Raw genomic sequence first — 23,247 nt, 5'->3', positions numbered from 1 at the left:
TTGAATTATTTTAATTTTAAAAAAATATCAATATATTATTGCAAGCAAGGAAAGTCAATTTAATTCATTTATTTTAATAAATTAATTATTTAACTTTTTATTTTAAAAAATATATTAGTTAGTTATATATTTTTATTTTATATACTCTTTAATTTTTTCATATAATTAAAATCAAATTTTCTATTAATTAATTTATTTAAATGATAAATAATACTAAAATTTTAAGATTTAGAAAGAGAAATTGTATAAGTGTGTTTTTTTAATTATATGAATTAAATAAAATTCAAATTAATAACAAAAATATAGAAAATATTGACCGGTATACAAAACAAAAGTTCATAAATTAATTAATATATTTTTTAAAATAAAATCATTAAATAGTTAATTTTATTAAAATAGATAGATGAAATAATAATTTTTTTAAAAATTAATTAAAATGATTAATTTAAAATATAAATATATTTTAAATTTTGTTGTATAATTTAAAAAGTTTTTATTGGACATTTATTATTATTATTATTATTATTATTATTATTGTATTAAGTAGGATGGTAATTGCCAAGTGCTAGTCAAGAGTCGAGCCAAGGGATGGTTTGGCAACCTTACCCAAAATTCATTCCCTCCGCTTGCTTCCCCCTTCTGCCTATTAATCTTTTCCTCCACTCTCTTTCCTTCCTCTGTCTCTAGCCGCTGATACGTAGCCCACAGACACAAACGCACATATAAAAAAGCACAATCACATTGTTTACTGGCAGGCCAATGATTAATTAACACATACACCAATGTATGGTGGCTCCTCTAAGCTCGGCGGCCGAGGTGGCGGCCGGGGAGGCGGTGCCGTAGGCACCAAGCGCCTCTCTTCGTTCCCTCCGCCTCCACCCCACCGGCCTTCTACAGCCACGAACCATCGCCTCTCCATCGGAGGCAATTCCAATCATCGCAATCGCTCCGGTCCCAGCGCTTCCATGTCGGCAACAACAGCTGCCGTTGAAGAGACCTTCTCCCTTATCCCTGGTAATAACCCACCTGCCTTTTCAATGATTATAAGACTGGCGCCGGACTTGGTGGACGAGATCAGGAGGGCTGAAGCGCAGGGTGGCACTGCCAGGATTAAGTTTGATTCAATGGGCAGTAATACCAATGGAAACGTGAGTTCAATTGTTATATTTATTTTTTCAGCAATTTGTTTAGTTTTTGGGTTATGTTTGTGTTTATCTTGTTCAAGTATCTTGTTTTCTTGGCAATCTGGCATTTTTGGCTGTTTTTAAGTTTCCATTTTTTTCAGTGGGGATGTTTTGGGCAATTCTTTTGAATAATGCCGAAGGACATGTGGATGAGTTCCAGTTTTGTTGTTGTGTCTATGTAATTCTTGGTTTGTTGCCATTCAGGCATTGGTTATTTTCTTATTGTTAGTGGAACATTTGGTTAATCATATGTATTGACTTAGTGAAAATTGAGTTTCTTGATGTAACTTGAACTGGGTGAAGATTGCTAATATAAAATGTTGGCTAGGCGCAACTCAAATATTTGCCGGTAAGTCTATGATTTTAGGAGGGAATGTGACATTTGCTATAACATTTATGTTTCTATAGGTTTATTTTGGTTGGGGCGTCAACTTTTTTATTTGTCTTTAGTTGGTGGCTTAGTAGTTTCATTTTCAGTTGAGCACTGAATATTTAGCAGAGTCTTGCATAATTCTTGAACATTTACATAGAATGATTCTGAAGAAATTGCAATATGGTTGAGGCATATCATTTCTCAAGCAACTGCATTTTTAAATCAGTATCATTTGTCAGGTTATTGATGTGGGTGGTAAGGAATTCAGATTTACATGGTCGAGGGAATTTGGTGACCTCTGTGACATTTATGAAGAACGACAAAGTGGTGAAGATGGAAATGGTTTGCTTGTTGAATCTGGTTGTGCCTGGCGTAAGGTGAATGTCCAACGTATCTTGGATGAATCAACCACGAACCATGTTAAGATGCGGTCAGAGGAAGCTGATCGCAAACATAAATCACGCAAGTATGTCATATGATGGTAGTTATGGAATTTATTTTGCTATTTCATTTCTTGAAATTATTTTGTTTGCTATGTACTTGGGCACGTTTACTTTTATATTTTTCTTAAACTTGTTTCTATAGAATCTTTATGTGCCTTTTAGTGCAATTTATATATATATGTTGGATATATCCAAATGAATCAGTTAATTCTGTTGTGTGATGCAAATGCATGCAGTGCATTCATTGCAGACTAACTCTTATTGATATTGCTTGAATTATTGATCTTCTATTCTGTGTCTTCCTTTTCTGTGTTGGTTTTGAAGTAGTGTCTTTCAAATCCTGTTTTCTTGCCACACCAAGTAGTTGAAGCAAGATTTTTTGGCAAGTTTTTGCAGCTTATGCTTTATCCCTCACTAGTTGCATAGGCATGCCATTATAATATTCTGGAGGTGGTTAGGCTTTATTATGGTTAAACTGTGGATGATCATCAACTATTTTTGAAGTTTGAGCTTCACATGGACAAATTCTTTGATTTAGTTCCTTCATGAGATTTTTCTTTAAAAGTAAATTTTCTTTGGTTGTCCCTGTACATTTTCCTTACTGATCTTTGATTACTTTCCAAAGTCCAAACTTAAGCAGATGGAGTGATTGAATTTGAACAATTTGAGCGCTAACTTTGTTATTGAAACTGACTCATAAGGTTTTGGATATGTTTCTCCAATGTGCTATTTAAATTTTAAGTATAATTTTTCTTTTTCCTTTTCCTTTTTGCAGAGCTATTGTGTTAGATCATGGGAACCCATCCATGAAGAGTCAAATAAAGCAATTGGCAGCTGCTGAGTGTAAGTTTTTATTGTTTAGATTCTGTGTGTGTCTCACACAGACACACACATATCTCAATGCATTTTGCCCCAGAGAAGATTGAATTTATAAACATTATAGGCATGTTTATAACTAAACATTTATAATGAATTTGATTGGATCTGGACTACATTTTCTAATGAAAACGTTTTTCTTGTGACTGGTTGAAAACTTGGAGCCTTAACTTTTAAGTCTTCAAATGTCTGATGTATCTCTCTTGTTTTCCAGCTAATCCATGGAGGATGCCCTTTAAAAAGAAAGAGCCTCCATTTAAAAAACGGAAAGTTGAATCAGTAGGTAGGTACATACTTTGGGTTTTGTTTTATTGAAAAATGTATCTTATTTTTGTGTATAATCTCTCTGGGTAACTTCAGAAATTTAAGTTTGTTGTTAGATGCTTTTTTTTTTTTTTTAATTTTTTAAAAATTTCTTTAATATTGTATTAGAATGTGCTTAACCTCTACCAATTGCAGTCCCCAAATCTACTTTTAAACCTGGAGTTTCTTCAACCGCTACTGTAAAGGGTAGACGCTCATCTTCACCTCTGCCATGTACACCTGAGAAATCTGTCACTCCAGCATCTCCGTTTGGAACTGGAAATGTGTCTAAGGTGAACATTGAAGAAGTGACACCGACCCAGACTAGAAGTAAAGAGAACGTGACTAATACAGAGAAAGAAATCCAGAATAAGGCTTTTAGAGCTGTACGGGAGACACCTGGGCATAAAGGGAACTTTGGGACTAAGCCAATGGATTTACAGAGTGAGGATCCTAAAGGGATGAGCTTGAAGGTATATAATGGACCTAATGGCAATAGTTAAAATTTTTTTGAAAGTAGTAACACTTTTCTCTGAATGGTTGTTGGCCTATTTACAAAAAATCCAAATGTTTGTGCACAATTGCGTTTTAATCCAATGCTTTCAATTTTGGCAATTTAGGCCTAATTTATCAAATTGGGTGCAATTTAAATCAAGGACTGAAGTTGATTTGGAGGAGGGAGTGTGTTATTGCTAATATGACTTGCCACTTCAACAATATTTTGTTTGTTATGAGTGGAACCCATATGCCACATCAGTAATATTTTATTTGTTAAGAGTGGGAGCTACATGACATGTCAATAATAAATAAAATATTCTACATTGCTTGCCATGCCTACAATAACACTCTCTCATCAATGAGCTTTAGCTTATTAGTATTGGAGTCGTCTTGAGGTCTTGAGTTCAATCCCAGTTGGAGCCAAATATAAACCCCAAAAAAAAAAAAAAAAAAAAATCTCCAAATCAATTTTGACTGTTAGATAAAATTCACTCAATTTGAAAAATTGGGCGTAAATTGTCAAAATCTGAAGCATTGGATTAAAGCACAATTGCACACAAACGTTAGGATTTTTTTTTGTTAATTAAGCCATTTTTGTTTCATTATTTGCTGCTTCTTAAATTTTTCCATTTTGCTTCTTTTTTTTTTTCCTGGCCACTAATGCATGACTGATTTCTGTGGGCTCCTTCAATATTCAATCTCTGGGATCATAGGCCTTGGAGAAAGTTGTTGGGGATAAAATTCCTAACTCTACTAAGAAGACAGAACCCATTATGAAGAAAGTATGTTATCAAACTCCTAGCTGCTATTACTTTTAGAATAGCATGTGATCCCATTTTGTTTTGTTTAATCTTAAACATCAGATTGGAACTTCTCAAGCTTCAGGAAGATATTTGTCGAAACCAGGAGTGGAGTTGGAAAGCTTCAAGAAACCCTCATCTGAAAGTGGAAGGTGGCTACCTTTTTTACCTGATAAAATTGTTCTTTGATATATTTACTTCTTTGGTGAAGTTATTACCACGGTCTTTACTTTTTCTCCTTTTTAATTAATTATAGGTATTAGTATGAAATGAAATTAGGAATTTTAGCTGAAGAGACTAGTGGAAATATAGAGCACTATTTACTTAGTTGAGAAATTGATTTAGCTAGGGCAAAGAACTATGTTATGCTAGGACTCTGAATTCCTGCACATTTATTTTTCCATTCTAGTAGGTTTCCGAGTAAGTTTTAGTTTTCTGTGTTTATTTTAAGCCAATAAATTTGAACCATTTTGCTTTTTCATCATGCTATTTATGTTACATGACTTGACTGAAGCATTTTTAGAAATTCAGTCCGATAGATATTTGTTGTTATTTTTAGCAATTGCTTGGGAGATCTTTTCTTTTGCTTTTGATTAATTTTACTTATTTCTACGATCAAATGGTGCTCTATGATATATGTTGGTGGTGCTACTATTGGAACTTGAAGATGGATGTTCACAATCGTCAAAGAACTACATTGAAAAAATTATAAAATGAAATTTCCTCCTTTTAACATTTCACACTTACATAAACAAATTTATATAGTCGACATAATATGACTCTTCATAATTTAAAGCCTTTAACTTCTATAATTCTCATGACTAGTCAATGAACTCACATATCAGTGTTATCAAGACGAAAGGCGACACAAAGGCTATCCTATGGCTTTAGGTGAGAGGTGAGGCGAGGGTCATTTTGAAGCAAAGCATCATAGCCTAAATTGCTTAGATTATATATATATATATATATATATATATATATATATATATATATATATATATATATATATATATAAAGGTTAAAGGAACCGTTGTCTTGGTGACTGACCTATGGTCGGTCGCATGGGCGGGCGAGCAACCCGTCTATAGGGTCTCTTTTCGAGCGAGTAGCATCACCTATTGATTCAGTCATGGAAAACAATAAATCTATGAAGGAATGTTGAAAAGTAAACATAACTGAAATATCTAGAAAATAAAAAGTCAATACGTGAATCTACTATAAGTGTGATGTCTATTTAATGAAGTGTGTTATGGGTGTTATGTTATTTATTAGAGACATGTATGTGAGTGGTTAATATGTGAGTTTATTGAATAGTCATGATAGTTATATATGTTAGGAGTTTTAGATCATGAAGAGTCATATTGTATCTACCATATATGTTGGTGTGTCTAAGTGTGAAATGTAAGAGATGAAATTTCATTTTATAATAGAAGTGCTCTTGTTATTTCTCTTTCTAGTAGTTCTTCGAGGATTGTGCCCATCCACCTTCAATTTTCAACAAAGATATTACAATTGGGCTTACTTGGGCTAACTAGCGCTAAAATGTTAGAACTAGTTGATTAGTTAGTTGGCCCTTGACCCTTATAAACTCCTTAGACTTGATGTTTCTTTTAGATGCGGAATTGTTAACAAAAGAAGTTGAGTGAAGAAGGAAGGCTAGCTAATAAAAGATTAGTTTATGCAATTCGTGATTTTTCTATCGTATGTGGTCCAAGCAATCGTAATCAATGATTTGAGTCACACGGGAAAACAATTAAGTTTACATAAGAGTGTGGGAAAGTAAACTTAATTGATATATTTGGGAAATGAAAAGTCAATACATGAATCTAGTATAAGTGAATGTCTAGTTAATAAAATGCGTAATGAATGTTATAAGTATGTTATTTAGTGTGGTGATTACTAGCTACATATATGTGAGTAACATATGAGTTCATTGAATAGTCATTAGAGTTATACAAGTTAAAGGATTTTAGATTATGAAGAGTCATATTATATATTTCATTTTAAAATAGAAGTGTTTTTATATTATCTCTCTTTTGAATAGTTCTTTGAGGATTGTGCCCATCCGCCTTCAATTTCCAACAAGTTCATGTAACTTAAAGGCTAAAGAAAAACTAGAACTCATCAACTCAAGAATTATCAATTTCCAAAAGCACACACCAAATTTGTTTCAACTAAAATATTTATAGGTACAATAACATTTAATGACACATTAAAACTAAATACATGTACTTAAAATGAATTAATATGCATCAACTAGTTTAATTTCTCAACGCCCTTCCTTGTTCTTTGGTAACTTCAAGATAATTTCTTAATTTGCGAAAAACTTCATACTTCAGTGCTTTGGTAAAAATGTCCGCAACTTGTTCTTCGCTCTTCATATGCTTGAGGATAACTTCCTTTCTGTTGATGCTTTCTCTTAGTAAAATGATATCTTGTTTCTATGTGCTTACTTCTATTATGAAAAATTGGATTTTTTCCCAACACAATTGTTGACTTATTATCAATGAAAATATCAGTAGCTCCCTTTTGCAAGAAACCCAGCATTTAAGCAGCCTTCTTAACCAAACAGCATGACAGACACAAGAAACAGCTGCTACATTCTCAGCTTCACATGTTGACAGAGTTACAATTGGTTGTTTCTTTGAACTCCTAGTGAATACAGAACTGCCCATGAAGAAAGTTAAACCAGTTGTGCTTTTTCGATCATCTATATCTCCATCCCAATCACTGTCAGTACATCCAATTAATGTGAAATCTTTTCCTGCTGTATAAAATAAAGCATAATCCAAGGTTCCTTCAATATATCGAAGAATCTTTTTAGCAGCCTTCATGTGAACTGAACTTGGAGCTTCCATATATTGGCTAATTATATCTTCTCCATACAAAATGTCAGGTATTGTACAAGTTAAAAATCTTAGGCTTCCAACTATTCTTTGAAACAAAGTTGGATTTACTTCTTAAGCATTATCAAGCTTAGAAAACTTTGTTCCACACTCCATAGGTGTATTAACAGGATTGCAATGCTCCATCTGAAATTCTTTTAAGATTTTTTCAGGATAACCCTTTTGAGAAATGAAAATACCTTCATCTCCTTGCTTTACCTCAATTCTGAGATAATAAATCATCAACTCCAAATCCTTCATTTCGAATTCTTGTGCCACCTTCCTCATCTCTGGATTGTTACTAGTAAATGTCGAATCATCTACATACAAGCAGACCAATATTGCTTCCTTGCTTCCATCCTTCTTGACATACAAATCATGTTCACGATGACACTTTCTATATCCATTTTTCTGGGAATATTCATCAATATGAGTGTACCATGCTCTTGGAGCTTGCTTGGGTCCATACAAGGCTTTCTTCAATTTCAACACCTTGTCTTCTTGCCCTTGAACCTTGTATCACAATGGTTCCACGTACACTTCTTCAAGATGGTCATTCAAAAATGCTGAATACACATCCATTTGGCAAAATTTCCACTTGTTTTGTGCAGCCAAGGAAATGATTATAAGCAAAATTTCCACATGAACATAAGCAATGCTGCCAAAAACTCACAAATGAGAAGTGCTTGGCTTTCTTGCACTCCATACCTTTTGAGGGGTTACTTTCAGCAAGCTCTTTGTGGGACTACGATTCGATAAATATACAGCACATCTAGCATAAGTGTGATGTCTAGTAGCAATTAAAGGACCAATGTATTTTGTCGTTCTTTCAAACTGTGATTAAATTTTTATTTACCTTTTCAATGAATATGAATCACTCATTCCATAGGTAATATGTTTCTGCAGTTTTGGAAGTCCAATTCTTTATGTGTGTTTTTTTTTTTTTTTTTGTATTTCCAGTTCTCCTGAAGATGACCATCGGCAGACTTTTGTTCCTGAAGACAACCATAATCACAGACCTGCTACAGAATCAAGATTTGCAGAGAAAAGCTCTGCTGTTGGATTTGAGAAACATGCCCAGTCAAACTCTAAATTTGATGAAGAATCAAATACATTAGAAAAAATTGATATCCAACAGCATTTACCTGATTTGTTTGGTGAGAAGAAAGTCTCTGACAATAGTGAGGGGCAGGCCGGCAGCTCTAGTGATAGTGGCAGTGACAGTGATAGTGAAAGTGACAGTAGTGACAGTGGCAGTGACAGTGGAAGCCACAGTAGAAGCAGAAGTAGAAGCCCAGTAGGAAGTGGAAGTGGGAGTAGTAGTGATAGTGAAAGTGATGCTTCATCCAACAGCAAAGAGGGCTCTGATGAGGATGTGGATATTCTAAGTGATGATGACAAAGAGCCCCAACATAAACTACAGGCCTCTGAACCAAAGTTCTCACTATCACCAGATCAATGGCGGTCTGGGCAGAATGGGACAGATGAGAAGCAAGATGGTGATGGATCTGATCCAGTTGACGTTGAGGGTCTTGGATCTGCTGCCCTTGACGTTGAAGGTCATGAGTCTGATGCTGTTGACATTGAGAAAGATTTGGCTGATGACGAGAAGGAAGTTGAATTGGCTGCAAATGATAGTTTTGTTCCCAGCAAAGAAGGCAACAAACCTGTGGAAGGAGATAAATTTATTTTCTCTGATCATGATGCCATCCAAGAGCCCCAAACTTTCTTAGGAGCACTGTTTGATGATAATGAAAATATGGTTAGGGACAGCTTCAGGCATGAGCAATCTGACAGTTCCGAGAGGTTATCCAAAAGGGTTCCTGATGTGAAGCACTCCGATGAGAAATCTGAATGTGCTAAAAGATTGAAAGTTGAAAGCTTGTCTCAAGCGTTCATTTCTGAGGGTAGGGATGCCTGGTTATCTCAGAGTCCTCGCAATAGAGATGTTGAAGAAACCTACAGGGTCCCTGCCATTCAAGGAATTAATAGAACAGATAGGCAAGGAAATGCCGATTTTGCCCCACAAAAGGCTTATAACCAGGCATTTTCTGGAAAACCTAGTTCAGATTTTCAGCAACCAGGACAAAGTTCTTCTGATAAAAATGCTCAGTCTAAGGCATCTAGTTCTGATACAACACGGAGATCTAAACACTCTGGGAGCTCAGGACAAGGTCGTAAATTATCTGAAAAAGGTTCTTATGTGCATGAAGGTTTTCCCATTCAAAGAGAAAAGTCTTCCAGGGACACTCAAAATGAGGATAATTTTGTGAAGGAGAAAAAGGTGCCAAGAAAACCCAAGGATGGTGGAGCTGGAGGCAGACACTCAGCTCCCTTTGATTCTCATTATAGAAAACATGGTGAAACATTTGGGAAATTCAAGGATGCTACACAAGTTACAAACTCACACATGGCGTCTTCACCAATGGATGGCAATAGAGTTGATATGGAAAAATTCCCAGCTGTCAGTGAAAGAACCCTCCAAAGAGAGCTTTCAGAATTGGAGTCAGGAGAATTTCGTGAGCCATTGCTTGATGAAGCACCAGTTAAAAAAATTTTTGAAAGGAAGGGTTCTTTTAAACAGTCAGAGAACAAACCAAGCACTTCAAACAACCATATTTCAGATTTAAGTAAGGTAAAACCTGTTGGAAGGGCAGCATTGGACTCAGGAAAGCTTTCTCCACCCAGTCTAGGTACTGGGTTTAAGGAGACTCCTGATCATCATACTGAAGATTTAATGAGATCTCACCATAAGATTTTGCCGTCTCATTCACGACAGCTTTCAAGTATAGATAACACTGAAGTTGGATCACACCTTGGCAAGTTAGCGGATGCAAATAGCAGATTAAGACAGAATGAAGCTGGGGCAAAACCAGGAAATAGTATCGAAGGCTATGGAGAAAGCCATAAAAGAGCCCCCGCCAATGGGCAGCAGCTGCATGACTCTAAACGTGGGCAGGTTTCCCACATGAAGAGGGAAAGCAAAACACAGACATCTAATATGAAGGCTGACTTGGTAGATGGACAGAAGGATATAATTTTGACTGAGGTCAATAATAATGCTCGAAAGAGGAGAGAATCTTCTTCTGAGGAAGACAGCTCTTCTTATTCTAAATATGAGAAGGATGTGCCAGAGCTTAAGGGACCAATTAAGGATTTTCTTCAGTAAGTAGTTCTATTCATTTTTGTGTTAATGGACGTTATTTTCTTTCCTAGATAGCTTATTATGTCTTAGTTGTAGTAGGAATTCAATTACATATTTCTATGACATGAGCTTTAAATCATGTGTTTTATGTTTTAATATAGGTACGAAGAATATGTGCAGGAATACCGTGATAAGTATGATAGTTACTGCTCCTTGAACAAGATCCTAGAGAATTACAGGTATTGTAAGGATATTCTCACATGCAAGGTGTTGGTTAATTTTATGTGGGTTTTTATTTAAATGATCCGATGATACTTGGATTGTTGTTTGATTACATCAACCTCATATCTGTTATATACAGGAAAGATTTCCAAAAACTGGGAAATGACCTTGAATTTGCGAAAGGCAGGGATATGGACAGATATCATAAGATCTTGCTGCAGTTGAAGGAATCTTATCGTCATTGTGGGGCGGTATGCACTATGATTCCTTATACTTTGTATTTATCTTTAAATATTCAAACCCACTGATATGTGTTATAAATATTTTGGCCAACTGTAATTTTGGATAAACAAATCTAATTTACAGGTCAATATAAATTAGGGATTAAATGATGCCTGTGTCTGTCGTGTGCTTTATTGATATATCATTAAAGCTAATAATGAAGGTTAGATTCAGATTGGTTCTAGTGGTCTATAGCCTGAAATTGTAGTACACAGCTTTCAACAATATTTTCCTCATGTTGCACAAGACAAGTTATAAGACTAGGGGTACTTCTGGGCCAGTAGGATTGGATCATGCTGTTGAAGTCATAACCCTTACTGGAGCTTGGAGTGAATTTTGCGAGGATACATTGTTTCTTCACATTCAACTCTGTAGACAGTGTTGAACTATTGGGCAACTCATTTAGCATTTTATTCACCTGCTTGTTTAAATTAGGAGCAAGAAAAAAAATTTCATGTCATCTTTTCTTATTATAATAAAGACAGTGACATGCATGAGTGTCAGAAGTAGCTGTTTGTTATTTTAAGCAGCTATTTAGATAACTGGGGTGGACCGTCATTTAGTAGTGCAATGAGGAAGCTTGAAATAACTGCACTATGTGATACACAAAATTAAACCTGAAGCAGCTGGTTCTTGTTTCAAGAATAAGCATGAAATTACTAAACTGTGACTCAGTCCCAGGGCCCAGGCACCAAAAACTATACGCTCAAGACTTCTTTTCTAGTGAGATTATCGGATAGTGACTATGAGACTAGAAAGCAATTTCAAGTGAGATGATTGGATTGATTGAGGCGCAAGTAATACTGCTATTCATTAGGATTAGGATGAGAAAATTCAGGACCTAAGCGGGAGGGGATTTTAGAGAGTTTGTGTTTCAGTGGGTGTGCTTCTATAGCTTGCATTGTATGTAGTATTTAAACTTCATCTTTTTGAATTTTCTATTCGGACTGTGATGGTGATTTGCAGAGACACAAACAGTTGAAGAAGATATTCATTGTGCTTCATGAAGAACTAAAGGTGATTTCATTGAATTGCAGCCGCCCCTTGAAATTTTAAACTCCCCCCTCCCTTTATTTCTTATATTATCATTTTATAGTTGATTTTTTACGGCTAATTCATCATATTTTTGGTGTTATTGCAGAGCCTTAAGCAAAGGATTAAGGAATACGCTGTCTCATACACAAAAGATTGAACATTTCTCATATTGCACCAAGACATGATCCCATTTTTCCTATGCAAGCCTAACCTGTGTACACCCCTGGCAATTTATAGAGGGTGAGTGATGTGTGAAAAGGAATTTTTCTAGTGAAATACATAGTTCTGTGAAAAATAAAGTCTTGTATATAAAATTCCCATCTGAGTTGCATTTTTTGACTAATGGATTTGCCTCATCAAATCAGTTCTTTATGGTGGAGAATAGATGTAATCCCTGCTCATTCAATTTTTTTCCAATTTTGCTTGGCTAAAATTAGCTATGACCTTTATTTATAGAATTCCTGTACTGAGTTATTTACTGCCTATCAGAGTAGCTTCTGGCGAATTTCCAATTGATGAACAGAAGTTCTCATGGTTGAGAAGAGTTTGCAGTAGTTGATGTACATTTTATTTAATTTTGTATGAATTTTAATATGAATATTGATGTAAAGTTATTAGGCTCATTCTTATATTAATTTGAACTTATATTTATTAGAAATCTCATATCGAAAGAGTACGAAGTAAAAAGATAATATATAAGTGATTGGATTGCAGTATTAAATTGTTTAATAATTTTGATAGGTCAGGTAATTTAATTATTTATATATTTAAATTAAAATAAATTAAATTATAATTTGATTAGCATTCTTTAAATTTAATAATGTTAAATATAATGTTTATGCATTTTAATATTTAATCTCTTAAAATAACATAAAATTATTAAATAAAATATTATATTATTAGATTTCATGACTTTAACTTATTTAAAAATGCTGAAGAAAATGTTATTATTTTAAATAACAATATGCAAGATTTTTTTTTTTTAAAAAAAAGTGTTGCAAAACCTCATAGAATTTTTTTTAATCTTTTTATTAAAGAAATTTTCTATTAAGGTGGCTTGATGAGTGATGATTCAAATCTATGACAATTCCTTTTTACACATTATTGTCATTATTTTTCATTTATTATTAGGATTTTTTAGTTAATTTTTATAAATTTATAAACTTTTTATTATAATTTTAAGAACATATGTATTTACATATGGAATTGAAATATATAATTATAAAATATTTTTTTTGATAAAATTAAAGTTAATTAATAAAAAATAAATTTTATTTTTATTAATTAAAATTTTTTGATAGAAATATTTTTATTAATTAAATTAATTATATTGAGTCACATTTTTTTATATACTAAATATTAATCGTTAATATATTAAAAATAATTGTCACTTAAAGAAAAGGCAAGATGCCATATTTATTTTGTAAAAATTAAATATTTTTATATTATTATCATTTAAATATAAAATAAATAAATAATTTTTTTTTTTTTCAATCTAAAACGGACCACTATCGTCTGTCTATGATGTCTGGTTGTGTATACAGAGGAAGAAAGGATCACTGATCAACGAAAGCGCCCCACTAATACCATCTATCCCTTACCCGATGAGTAACATTCATCTCTTCAGCACGTTCGGTACTTAATTCTGTTAGTTAGAAGTAGGAGCGGTTTTTTTTTTTGGTGCAGATACGAGTTGTTTAAGACGGCAACTTTGGCTACTTCTGTTATCTTAAGGTACTTGATTTTGTTTTATTTTAATTTAAAATTCTGGGTGTTGTTTAAAATTTAATGTTAATGAATGTTAAAGAATGGACATTTATGATCGTATCGGTTCTGGGTATGGGAATTTTGAGCTAAAAACTCCTTTTTTAAGTAAATTTGAGGATTTTCCGTGCTCTGATGGTTATTGGATGGCTGATTAAGGAAGTTGGTTGTTGAATTTTGGTTTTCGACAGTATTATGTATTTCCAAGGGCAGTGATTGGTAGATCAGGAAACAGGTTTTGGGTCGTTTTAACTGCAATGTATTTTGTCTTTGAAAATCGATTGAATGGTTTTTGAACTTTCCTGGTTGTTTACTAAGGTTGGATCAAATTCTTTTTGTATGTGGTGCTATTATTGTTATTACTTTAATCCTAAATGGGCAAGTAGAAGTATATTTTGGTGGTGAATTGTGAAATGGAAGCAAAATTCTGCGGCAAGAATTTTCTGGGAATTTGCAGCATGTTCCACTGTTATGACACATGTACACAACGGAATTTCAATGGAATGAATTTATTTCATGGCGTGTTGATTTTGTTGCTTGTATTGTATTAAAGCATGCTTGTATTGGATTAAAGCATGCTTGTCATGGTTTTTTATTTCATTTATGGGAATGTATTATTGTTTGGCTTTCAACAAATATGGAACCCAAATAAGGCACATATCATGAATCAGATTAATTGGGTTGAGCTTTTTATCTTATATTGTCAAAGTTATTGTAATACAGATTATTACAAATTTTGTTCTTTTTTCTTTTCTGTTCCCTTTCTCTAACCATTTTCTTGTATTAGTTTTATGCTGATGGTAATTAGTTGATTTGGAAGTATGCTTTCTATGTGATAACAGACTCTGCAGAATTTTATAGTGTGGTAAGACTGTCATGCTTAATGTTGCTGCGGACTGGTGGAGTAGGGATGAATTCTGCAATGGATGATATGAACTTGATTCAGCAGGCGCAGAGGCATCACTTAGTCGTAAGGGAACTTGGGGAGGAGATTGACCTGGAAATTGGCCATGGGGATGATGAACCTTCATTTGCTAACAACCCTCTCCTAACTGGCCCACCAAGTGAACCTTCTGTGGAGGAGCATGATGAAGCCAAGAATATTATGGTTTCTCAACTTCCGATTGAAGATCAAGATATGTCAAAGGCACAAGCAGTAAAAAGGAAGAAGAAGGTGGTAAAACGATGGAGAGAGGAATGGGCTGATACTTACAAGTGGGCATATGTAGATGTGAAGGATGGAACTGCAAGGATATTCTGCTCTATTTGTAGAGAATATGGTAGGAAGCACAGAAGGAATCCATATGGGAATGAAGGCAGTAGGAATATGCAGATGAGTGCATTGGAAGAACATAATAATAGTTTGCTTCACAAGGAGGCACTTCGTCTTCAGATAGCCTCCAAGGACAAGATCGTTGTCGACAAACCTATTTATGTAAAAGGTTGTAAGCTCCTTCTATACTTTTGCTGGTTATAAGTTAAGAGAATTAATATTGCAGTTGAAGTATTTCCCGAGTGTATTACTGTATTTTGTGGTTGCACATTTATTCTGAACCATCTGGATGATGCATCACATAACCAAATAAGATTTTCTTTCCCTGATTCTTTCTTGCTAACTTTTCTCCATATGGCTACATCATAAATTTTTTAAAATGAAGCACTCATGTCAAAAACGGCTGGATCAATTGTTGAAGCTGCACTTAGAAGGGATCCCCATGAGGCTGAGTTTATACAATCAGTGCAAGAGGCTGTCCATGGTTTAGAAAGAGTAATTGCAAAGAATACTCAGTGAGTTTACCATATAATGAATTTCCTTTTTTTTTTTAAATCTTAATCCCTCTTCTTTTGCTTAATCATAAATCGGAAAAGAGTTCAAATCAAGCTTATTCTTATACTCATGATGTGTTTCAGTTATGTCAACATCATGGAGCGCTTGCTAGAACCTGAACGTATGCTTCTTTTTCGAGTTCCTTGGGTGGATGACAGGGGTGAGACACATGTCAATAGAGGGTTTCGAGTACATTTTAATCAGGCATTGGGTCCATGTAGGGGTGGCATTCGATTTCATCCTTCTATGAACTTAAGTATTGCTAAGTTTCTTGGTTTTGAACAGGTACTCTTTGTTTTTCTGTTTTTCGATGGATCATAATTCTGTGTTTGAAATTATGTTGAAAATCAGAATGTATTTCCCATTTCTTCTTTCTGGGATTATTCTGAACGGTTGTTTGTGAACTGCATATTCATTACCTTTGGGAAACTCCTAACATAGTGTTGGAAGAACATTTAAATAAGAAGGAAAAACTATCAAACACAAGAAGGTTTAATTCTGACAATTACTATGTTGTGTTGTGCTCCACTTTGTTGAAGACATTAAAGAATGCCTTATCACCATACAAATTGGGAGGAGCTGCCGGTGGAAGTGATTTTGATCCAAAAGGAAAAAGTGATAATGAGGTAACAATCATTCTTATTATGATTTTCATAATTTGCAGTTCCTAGAAATTTTCTTATGTTTTTCTGAAGCCTATGTTGTCAGATTATGCGCTTTTGCCAAAGTTTCATGAATGAGATCTATAGATATCTGGGTCCTGACAAGGTTCGTGTAAGAAGATTCTGTTGCTTTTATCTGTCACCAATCTCTAATGGCTAACTTTCTGTTCTGCTTTTTGATTTCATGTTATATACATTTTAGGACCTTCCTGCAGAGGAGATGGGAGTTGGTACTCGAGAAATGGGATATCTCTTTGGGCAGTATAGACGTCTAGTTGGTCATTTTCAGGTTCTTCTTCAGAGATTGCTATTAACTTGAATGTTTGTAACCCCTAAAAGTAAATGAATGCTTCAACTTTTGTGTGTTTTCCCTCTCTTTAATGTATTTATGTTGGGAAGGATATGGGGATGGAAAGGAAAAGGTGGGTGCTGGTAAGGATAATGAATGTTATATCCCTAAATCTGAAGGAGTTGAACTCTTAATTATCTAACCTTTTCTAGAATCTTTATTTATTTTTACTTTTCTTTTTTATTTCTTTAAAACCTTATATTGCTTATGTGCGTATTGGCTTGCAGTTTTTCGGTGTCCTTATCATGATCACAATTCTCAAATGTATATAGCTTGTGTTATATTGTATCTTTGTTGTCTTTATTTATTTTTAATCAATTGCCCATGCAAAGTGACTTATCTACATGCCTGATTGCCTTCATATGTATGCCTTATGCAGGGAAGTTTTACAGGGCCAAGGATATTTTGGTCTGGCTCTAGCCTTCGAACTGAAGCTACTGGCTATGGGCTGGTAATGATAGTCTCATTTTCTAAACTTTTAGATACTGCTTCTGGTTGAAGTGCTTGTTTGCTAATAGTGCATCTCCATGTGTGCGAAATTTCCCATTCCTTTCTTTACTATATAAAGCTCTTGTAGGGAGTCCAGTCAACTTCCTGTATATGTCTTGTTTTAAATATTTTGGAATTTAATAAATTTGCCATGCTTCTGCAGGTTTTCTTTGCTCAGCTTATGCTTGCAGACATGAATAAAGAACTCAAAGGACTAAGGTCCCTCACTCGACTCCGAATCCTTTGTAAAGTTGTTTAAGATTCTACATGCCAATAACATAGTATTGAAATCTTTATTTTATTTAATATAGGGTACAATTTGCTTGTTCTCACTGCTTAGCTGAACGAGTGTGTTTGAGAATTGGGATATTGTTATACTTTTAATTCTTGTAAATATAAGTGTACCATGCTAACTTATCAAAATATTTTATTAATGATGATTTGAGGTTAACTTTATTATTGCTCAATCTACTGAAAGGAGCTTCAACATATTGGCAAAGTTTAGTTGCTGCTGAATCTAAAATTCCTTGGTTCACATATTTTTCTCTTAATTTCCTGTTCAGATGTGTTGTAAGTGGTTCTGGAAAGATTGCAATGCATGTTCTGGAGAAGCTTATTGCTTACGGTGCTGTCCCTGTCACCGTATCAGGTACTTTTTGGTCCTTGGTGAATCTCATAGAATAATGTAATTTCATGATTAGGTTCCAGCTTCTTGTGGTAATAAGCATGTGTTGGTTTTATTATGATAGTGTGACTTCAAGTAATCAATTGGCAATAAAAAGTTGTATTTTATTTATGAAAAAAAAATTGAAACAGAAGACCTACATATGTGCTGTTGTTGTAATCACCGTGAGTTCACTTTATCAATTTGTACTTAAAACTTTTTGCTTAAAACATGTTGATAGTGATTGTTAGTTGTTGGTCAATAAAGATTTTTTTCATTCTTCTCCTCAAATTGATTTTCTTGGTCTTGATTTTATTTTAGTAATTGGATTAGTATGCATGAGAACCAAGCTTTTAATTTTTACCTGCTTAATTTTGTTTCTAAAATAGTTAAAAGTTTAATCTTGATGAATTGATCTAGGACAATTTTCTTGTTCAGAAATTTGTCTATGGTTATTGAATCCTAGTACTGAAATTTGTATGCCTTCCCTTGCAAAATATTGCCCAGATTCTAAGGGATACTTGGTGGATGATGAAGGATTCGATTACGTGAAAATATCATTTCTTCGAGATATCAAAGCCCATCAGAGAAGTTTGAGGTATGGTTTCCATTGTCCCCATTCATCTTGTTATCCAGCTGCTCTCTTTAAAACTTTTAGGACTGCCATTCTTACATGTAGCTCTGCAGAGATTACTCGAAGACTTATGCTCGGTCTAAGTACTATGATGAAGCAAAACCTTGGAATGAAAGGTGTGATGTTGCATTTCCTTGCGCTTCCCAAAATGAAATTGACCAATCTGATGCCCTTAATCTGGTTAATTCAGGTTGTCGTATACTAGTAGAAGGTAGTAATAGTTCCGAACATGATCCATTGCGGCCTTATTATCTTCTTTGTCATCTCAAATTTCATTTCAGTTGATAGGGGCTTTGCATTATTTTTTGTTTCCTAGGTTCAAACATGCCCTGTACACCTGAAGCTGTTGAGGTCTTGAGAAAAGCAAATGTTCTTATTGCTCCTGCTATGGCAGCTGGCGCTGGAGGGGTATGATACTCCTTTTGACCCATGAATGGCCTTTTTCTTTATCCGGAAAAAAGTTTCTGTAATGAAATTTATCTTCATAGTTAGAAATTTATTTGAAATATCATCATTCCATACCATTCTGAATGTCTGATATAAGGTGAATGCAAACGAAGCTTAATTAGCTCATAAAGAAGATGGATCTTAACAGGTACATGTCATTCAGGATAAAAAGTGTGTGTGTGTTTTTTTTTTTTTTTTGAGAGACTGGAAATGCAGGGAGTTTAATATTAAAATCTTTGAATTTGGGGATCAGTTTAATGAATTAAACTTCTTTGAAGGTGATTTGTATTTTTGGGAAGTTTTCAGGATATGTAATTACTAAACATCTGATGATGTTGCTCTGCAAGTGTAATATGGTGGCATTAAGGTTTGTGGTCTTTAAAGGTAGACAGATATGACCGCACAATTTTATCATGATTTATTCTTCCAAGTAAACTTCATGATAATTATTATGCCTTTATTTATGCACTAACTCTGTAGTTGAAGTGGTTGCAGGTTGTTGCTGGGGAGCTTGAATTAAACCATGAATGCAATTTGATGCACTGGTCCCCTGAGGACTTTGAATCAAAGTTGCAGGTGAGGCTTTATTTGCTTTTGTCATTTCCATGAAATGTTTCAAACTGGAAGATGGATATCTATAATTTTGGAATCTGTTGGCTCAAACTGGTGAGGTAATCAGTCATTTGCTTTGAAGAACCTGATTATCCATAGTTCCTTTGTTGGAAAATGGTCTAACTAAAATCAATTTGAAGTTGTTAAAAATTTCGTTGTTTTCAATGATTATTAATTATATTGTGTTGCTGCTGAAGTGTATCAAAGGAACTTCTCCTAATATTACTACATTACGACTGATTTAGTACGCATGATGACACATACATAGTTGGCATGATTTTGGGTTAAGTAGGTTTCATTTGTCTTCTTGTGGGACACTTGTTCTGTCCTCCACATCAGATTAATGTTCATAAATTTATACATGTAAGTTTACTTGCAGTTCTATGGCATATTTCTTTGGGGATTTTTTTCTCAATTTATACTTTTGACTGGCAGGAAGCGGTGAAACAGACATACCAAAGAGCCCTCAAGGCAGCAAGTGATTTTGGTTACCAAAAAGAGAGTCCTGAGTAAGTGCCTTTCTGAATTTGAATTATAATGATAAAATTTCTCTGCATCCCAAAGTGCATCATTTTATTAGTTTACATTATTTTGCGTTTTTTTATAAAACAAACAAGTAAATGATTTTTGCACCAGAGATAAGAGCTTGACGAGTAGATACAGGAATGTCAGGTTGTAGTTGGCTTTGACTCAATGTTTTGCAAAGTATAATTTAATTGAAGATTAAATATCAATTGCAACAGTCCCTGCTCTTCATTTAATGAGTTCTCCAAAAATTTTATTTACAAGATTGCCACTATAACAAGCAATCTGCAATTTGAGAGTACATCTATTGGAGTGAATAATAAGACCAAGGTGGTGATCATAAAAGCTCTATGCATAACACGTGCAATGTGTTTGGAAACCAAATTCCACAAAAGTAGCATTTGATTTAGTGAAAGACCTAGTTGTCAGGAACACCAGTGCAATGGAGCAATCTCTTTTATTATAGCAGAACTCATTTTGAATGTTCCGAAGGAAAAAAAAAAAAAAGGGCCATATCTTATTTAGAGGATCAAGGATTCACATCCTGGTGATTGCTGGTCTTAAGAAAATTCTTCTCCATGATTCGTCTTTTTCTTATGCTTAGGGAAGGAATGATGTGGCAGTTTTTTTTTTTTTTTTTTTTTTGGCAACCACATGATATGTATACGTATACGGTGTCCAAAACCCTGATATGATTTTTGGCCCGCATTTTCTTCCTTGGATCTAAATAATTCAACCAAACATAGTGATGTTGGGTTTCATGGTGAATGTTTAGCATTTATCATGTCAATCAACTTTGCTGGCCTTCTGCAGAGAAATATGCGGTTGCAGACTTTCTTTTTCTTTTTGGTCCTGGTCGAGGGTTGAGCTACACAATGGGTTAGCATATTATCTGTTTCCTTTTTTTATCAATCTCTAACTCTACTTGTCCCCCCAATCTAATATTTTGGTGCCCATCTTTTGGATCTTCCAAAACAATCCTGCAGGAGGTCCGGACTCATTTTTTGTCTGATCCTTTGATAAAAAGATTCATTCTCTTTTCACTTTCCTGTCCCAAAGCCTTCACCGAAATAGCTTGGGGATTTAATTCCACTTCTCTTGCAAGGACAAGTTAATTTACCATCTACATTAGCTGGCAATCATTTGATATATTGGATGTGACCAATGCCTATAGAGCTGCAATAGTTGATATTGTTCTGTTCTAGTATCGAAGAGATTGAATTTTTCTTATTCTGCTTCTTATTTATTTCTTTACAGAGCCTTGGTACATGGAGCTGCCATATCTGCCTTTCTAACTATTGCTCAAGCTATGACTGAACAAGGATGTGTATAAAAGTCAGGCACAATACACATTGTTTGCATCCCTTGCTAAATCAGCAAAGACCTCAAAGGACACCACTCCTTGACAGGTTCTGAATATCATTATTGGCATTATCATTTTTTATTATCAATCTAAATCTTCCTAGCTGAAGCTAAAGAAAAAAAACATTGAAGATTCTACAGTCTCTTTGTAACATGTGTAATATTAAGCTGAGTCCTAAAATGGGTGATTGGTGGGGAATTTATTGGAGCACATTCAATGTAAAATGAGAGACAAAATTGGGTAGTTTGTAGGGGTAGAATAGGAAGAGCCTCCTGAAGGGAGTGCTTATTCTTTGCACTTGAAAAGCTTTCTTGATGCCTGAGGCAATGTTGTGAAATATTGGGATGTTATAATCAGAAATAAAACTTGATTATTCATTGTGATGGGCATTTTGTCTTTCTATGTTTCCATTTTGGTGCTTCTTTCTTTGTTTTTTCATATCTTTCCCACCCTAAAATGAAATGTGTTCCCATCATCAATTGAAGCCTTGATAAAGTTGACATATTGACATATTGTTTGTTATTAAGATTTCAAGGCTTAGTATTTTATATGTTGTTGAAAAAAGTAGTTTAAAAAAAATTATTTTATTATGTTAGAGTTTTAATAACTAAAATTTATTAAATTTAATTTTAAATATTTTTTAATTCTTTTTAATTAATAACTTAATTTAATTAAGTTTTTATCCCAATAATTTGGGGTCGGCTATATAGATTCTCTTTGTAACACTCCTCACTCGACTAAAGTGTAGCCGAGCAAAGTGTGCTACATTCGGTGCTGGAGCACCCTATCATATCTTACTTTATTCTTTTAATCATTTTCAAGTTATTATCTTTTAATATCAATTATTTTTCGACAGAGAAACTAACGGAGTTTCTCCTATTTTATTATCGTTTGACGTGTTTTACTATTCACCGGTTTGAAAATTTCAAGCAATAAATGAAATCTCATCAATTATTCTCATTATTCACATCTCATTCATATATCTCAATTTCATATTCATTCCCATGTATTTCCATTTATGCACAATTTATATATATAAGTTCTCAAGTTTCATTAATTTACATGATTTACAGATTAATTACATAAATTCATAATTTACATAATCTACAAATTAATTACAGTTTCATGATCTATATTTCAACATACAATTCATAGTTTACATTACAAAAATAACTAATTATAATGTACAAATTATATAATCTAATCTATATGGGCTCTATATACATGCATTGCTGAGGAGGAGGTGACAACCTTGAACACTCTGCAGATCAGAACTCCAAAATTTCTGTTTGGTATTCGCTGGGCTTTACTTCAGTACCTGCGCGTGGAAACAAATCCATCGCGCTAAGCATTGCTACTTAGTGGTGCAATAATATAATAAGGAAATAATATAACAAGTAAAAATAATTGGAGTATATTTTATATACTCAAGAATTTTACTGGGTTCATGTGAAATTTTTGATACAATATATCTTTCGTCATTTATGTTGCTCTTTAGAATCACTTCTTTCATAAGTTTACAATAATTATTTATATAATGTATAAATAAATCTAAAATTTATACTTATACTTATATTCTTATGAAAATCACATTTTTAATGTTATTTAAGTTATAATTCTTCTACTAGTTTTTTTATCACTTCCTTAATAATTTTTAAGTTTTTTACAATCATTTCGTAATATTTAAAATTTTTAGAACTAGTTTAATTTACTTCAAATCATTGTAAGGAACAAATTTTTGGAGCTAATCTAATTTATTTCAGAACTTCTTCTCATTTATTTACTTTCTAGCATTTTTAATTGCTAATATTCATAACTTATTTTAATAAATTAGACTGTCCAAGTAACCTACGACAGGCTGACT

General features: G+C 33.8%; 3 protein-coding genes across 10 annotated transcripts in view; all 3 read left to right on the top strand.

The window, feature by feature from the left end:
• Positions 1-23,247, top strand: part of LOC110665809 (60S ribosomal protein L28-2) — an 87,720-nt gene that overhangs the window by 8,459 nt on the left and 56,014 nt on the right. The window lies entirely within an intron of this gene.
• Positions 588-12,704, top strand: LOC110647005 (uncharacterized). 2 transcript variants are annotated; one of them, XR_009149567.1, is made up of 13 exons: positions 588-1,148; positions 1,797-2,023; positions 2,776-2,843; positions 3,091-3,159; positions 3,336-3,652; positions 4,391-4,459; positions 4,541-4,629; positions 8,323-10,527; positions 10,669-10,746; positions 10,869-10,980; positions 11,978-12,028; positions 12,153-12,286; positions 12,536-12,704. XR_009149567.1 is itself a non-coding variant. In XM_058149044.1 (12 exons), exons 1-12 carry the CDS (start codon positions 783-785, stop codon positions 12,201-12,203), a joined length of 3,702 nt encoding a protein of 1,233 aa, XP_058005027.1. In that variant the 5' UTR covers positions 588-782; the 3' UTR covers positions 12,204-12,407. The 2 variants fall into 2 exon arrangements, 1 of the variants encoding a protein (XP_058005027.1); XM_058149044.1 differs by lacking the exon at positions 12,536-12,704 and having other exon boundaries at positions 12,153-12,407.
• On the top strand, positions 13,536-21,766 carry LOC110647012 (uncharacterized). Of its 7 annotated transcripts, none has more exons than XR_009149570.1 (16): positions 13,537-13,780; positions 14,653-15,252; positions 15,469-15,598; positions 15,722-15,923; positions 16,178-16,264; positions 16,347-16,406; positions 16,503-16,589; positions 17,029-17,100; positions 17,302-17,357; positions 17,702-17,787; positions 18,310-18,400; positions 18,490-18,647; positions 18,753-18,844; positions 19,190-19,267; positions 19,379-19,459; positions 19,931-19,984. XR_009149570.1 is itself a non-coding variant. In XM_058149050.1 (16 exons), exons 2-16 carry the CDS (start codon positions 14,721-14,723, stop codon positions 21,351-21,353), a joined length of 1,884 nt encoding a protein of 627 aa, XP_058005033.1. In that variant the 5' UTR covers positions 13,537-13,780; positions 14,719-14,720; the 3' UTR covers positions 21,354-21,766. The 7 variants fall into 7 exon arrangements, 2 of the variants coding, with proteins under 2 accessions (XP_058005033.1, XP_058005032.1); XM_058149050.1 differs by lacking the exon at positions 19,190-19,267 and adding an exon at positions 21,278-21,766 and having other exon boundaries at positions 14,719-15,252; positions 19,931-20,004; XM_058149049.1 differs by lacking the exon at positions 19,190-19,267 and adding an exon at positions 21,278-21,766 and having other exon boundaries at positions 13,538-13,780; positions 19,931-20,004.

This window comes from Hevea brasiliensis, chromosome 6 (genome assembly GCF_030052815.1).
Source record: "Hevea brasiliensis isolate MT/VB/25A 57/8 chromosome 6, ASM3005281v1, whole genome shotgun sequence".
NCBI lineage: Eukaryota > Viridiplantae > Streptophyta > Magnoliopsida > Malpighiales > Euphorbiaceae > Hevea > Hevea brasiliensis.
Note: the sequence above shows the minus strand (reverse complement) of the source record. Positions and strands in the feature narration are given on the sequence as shown.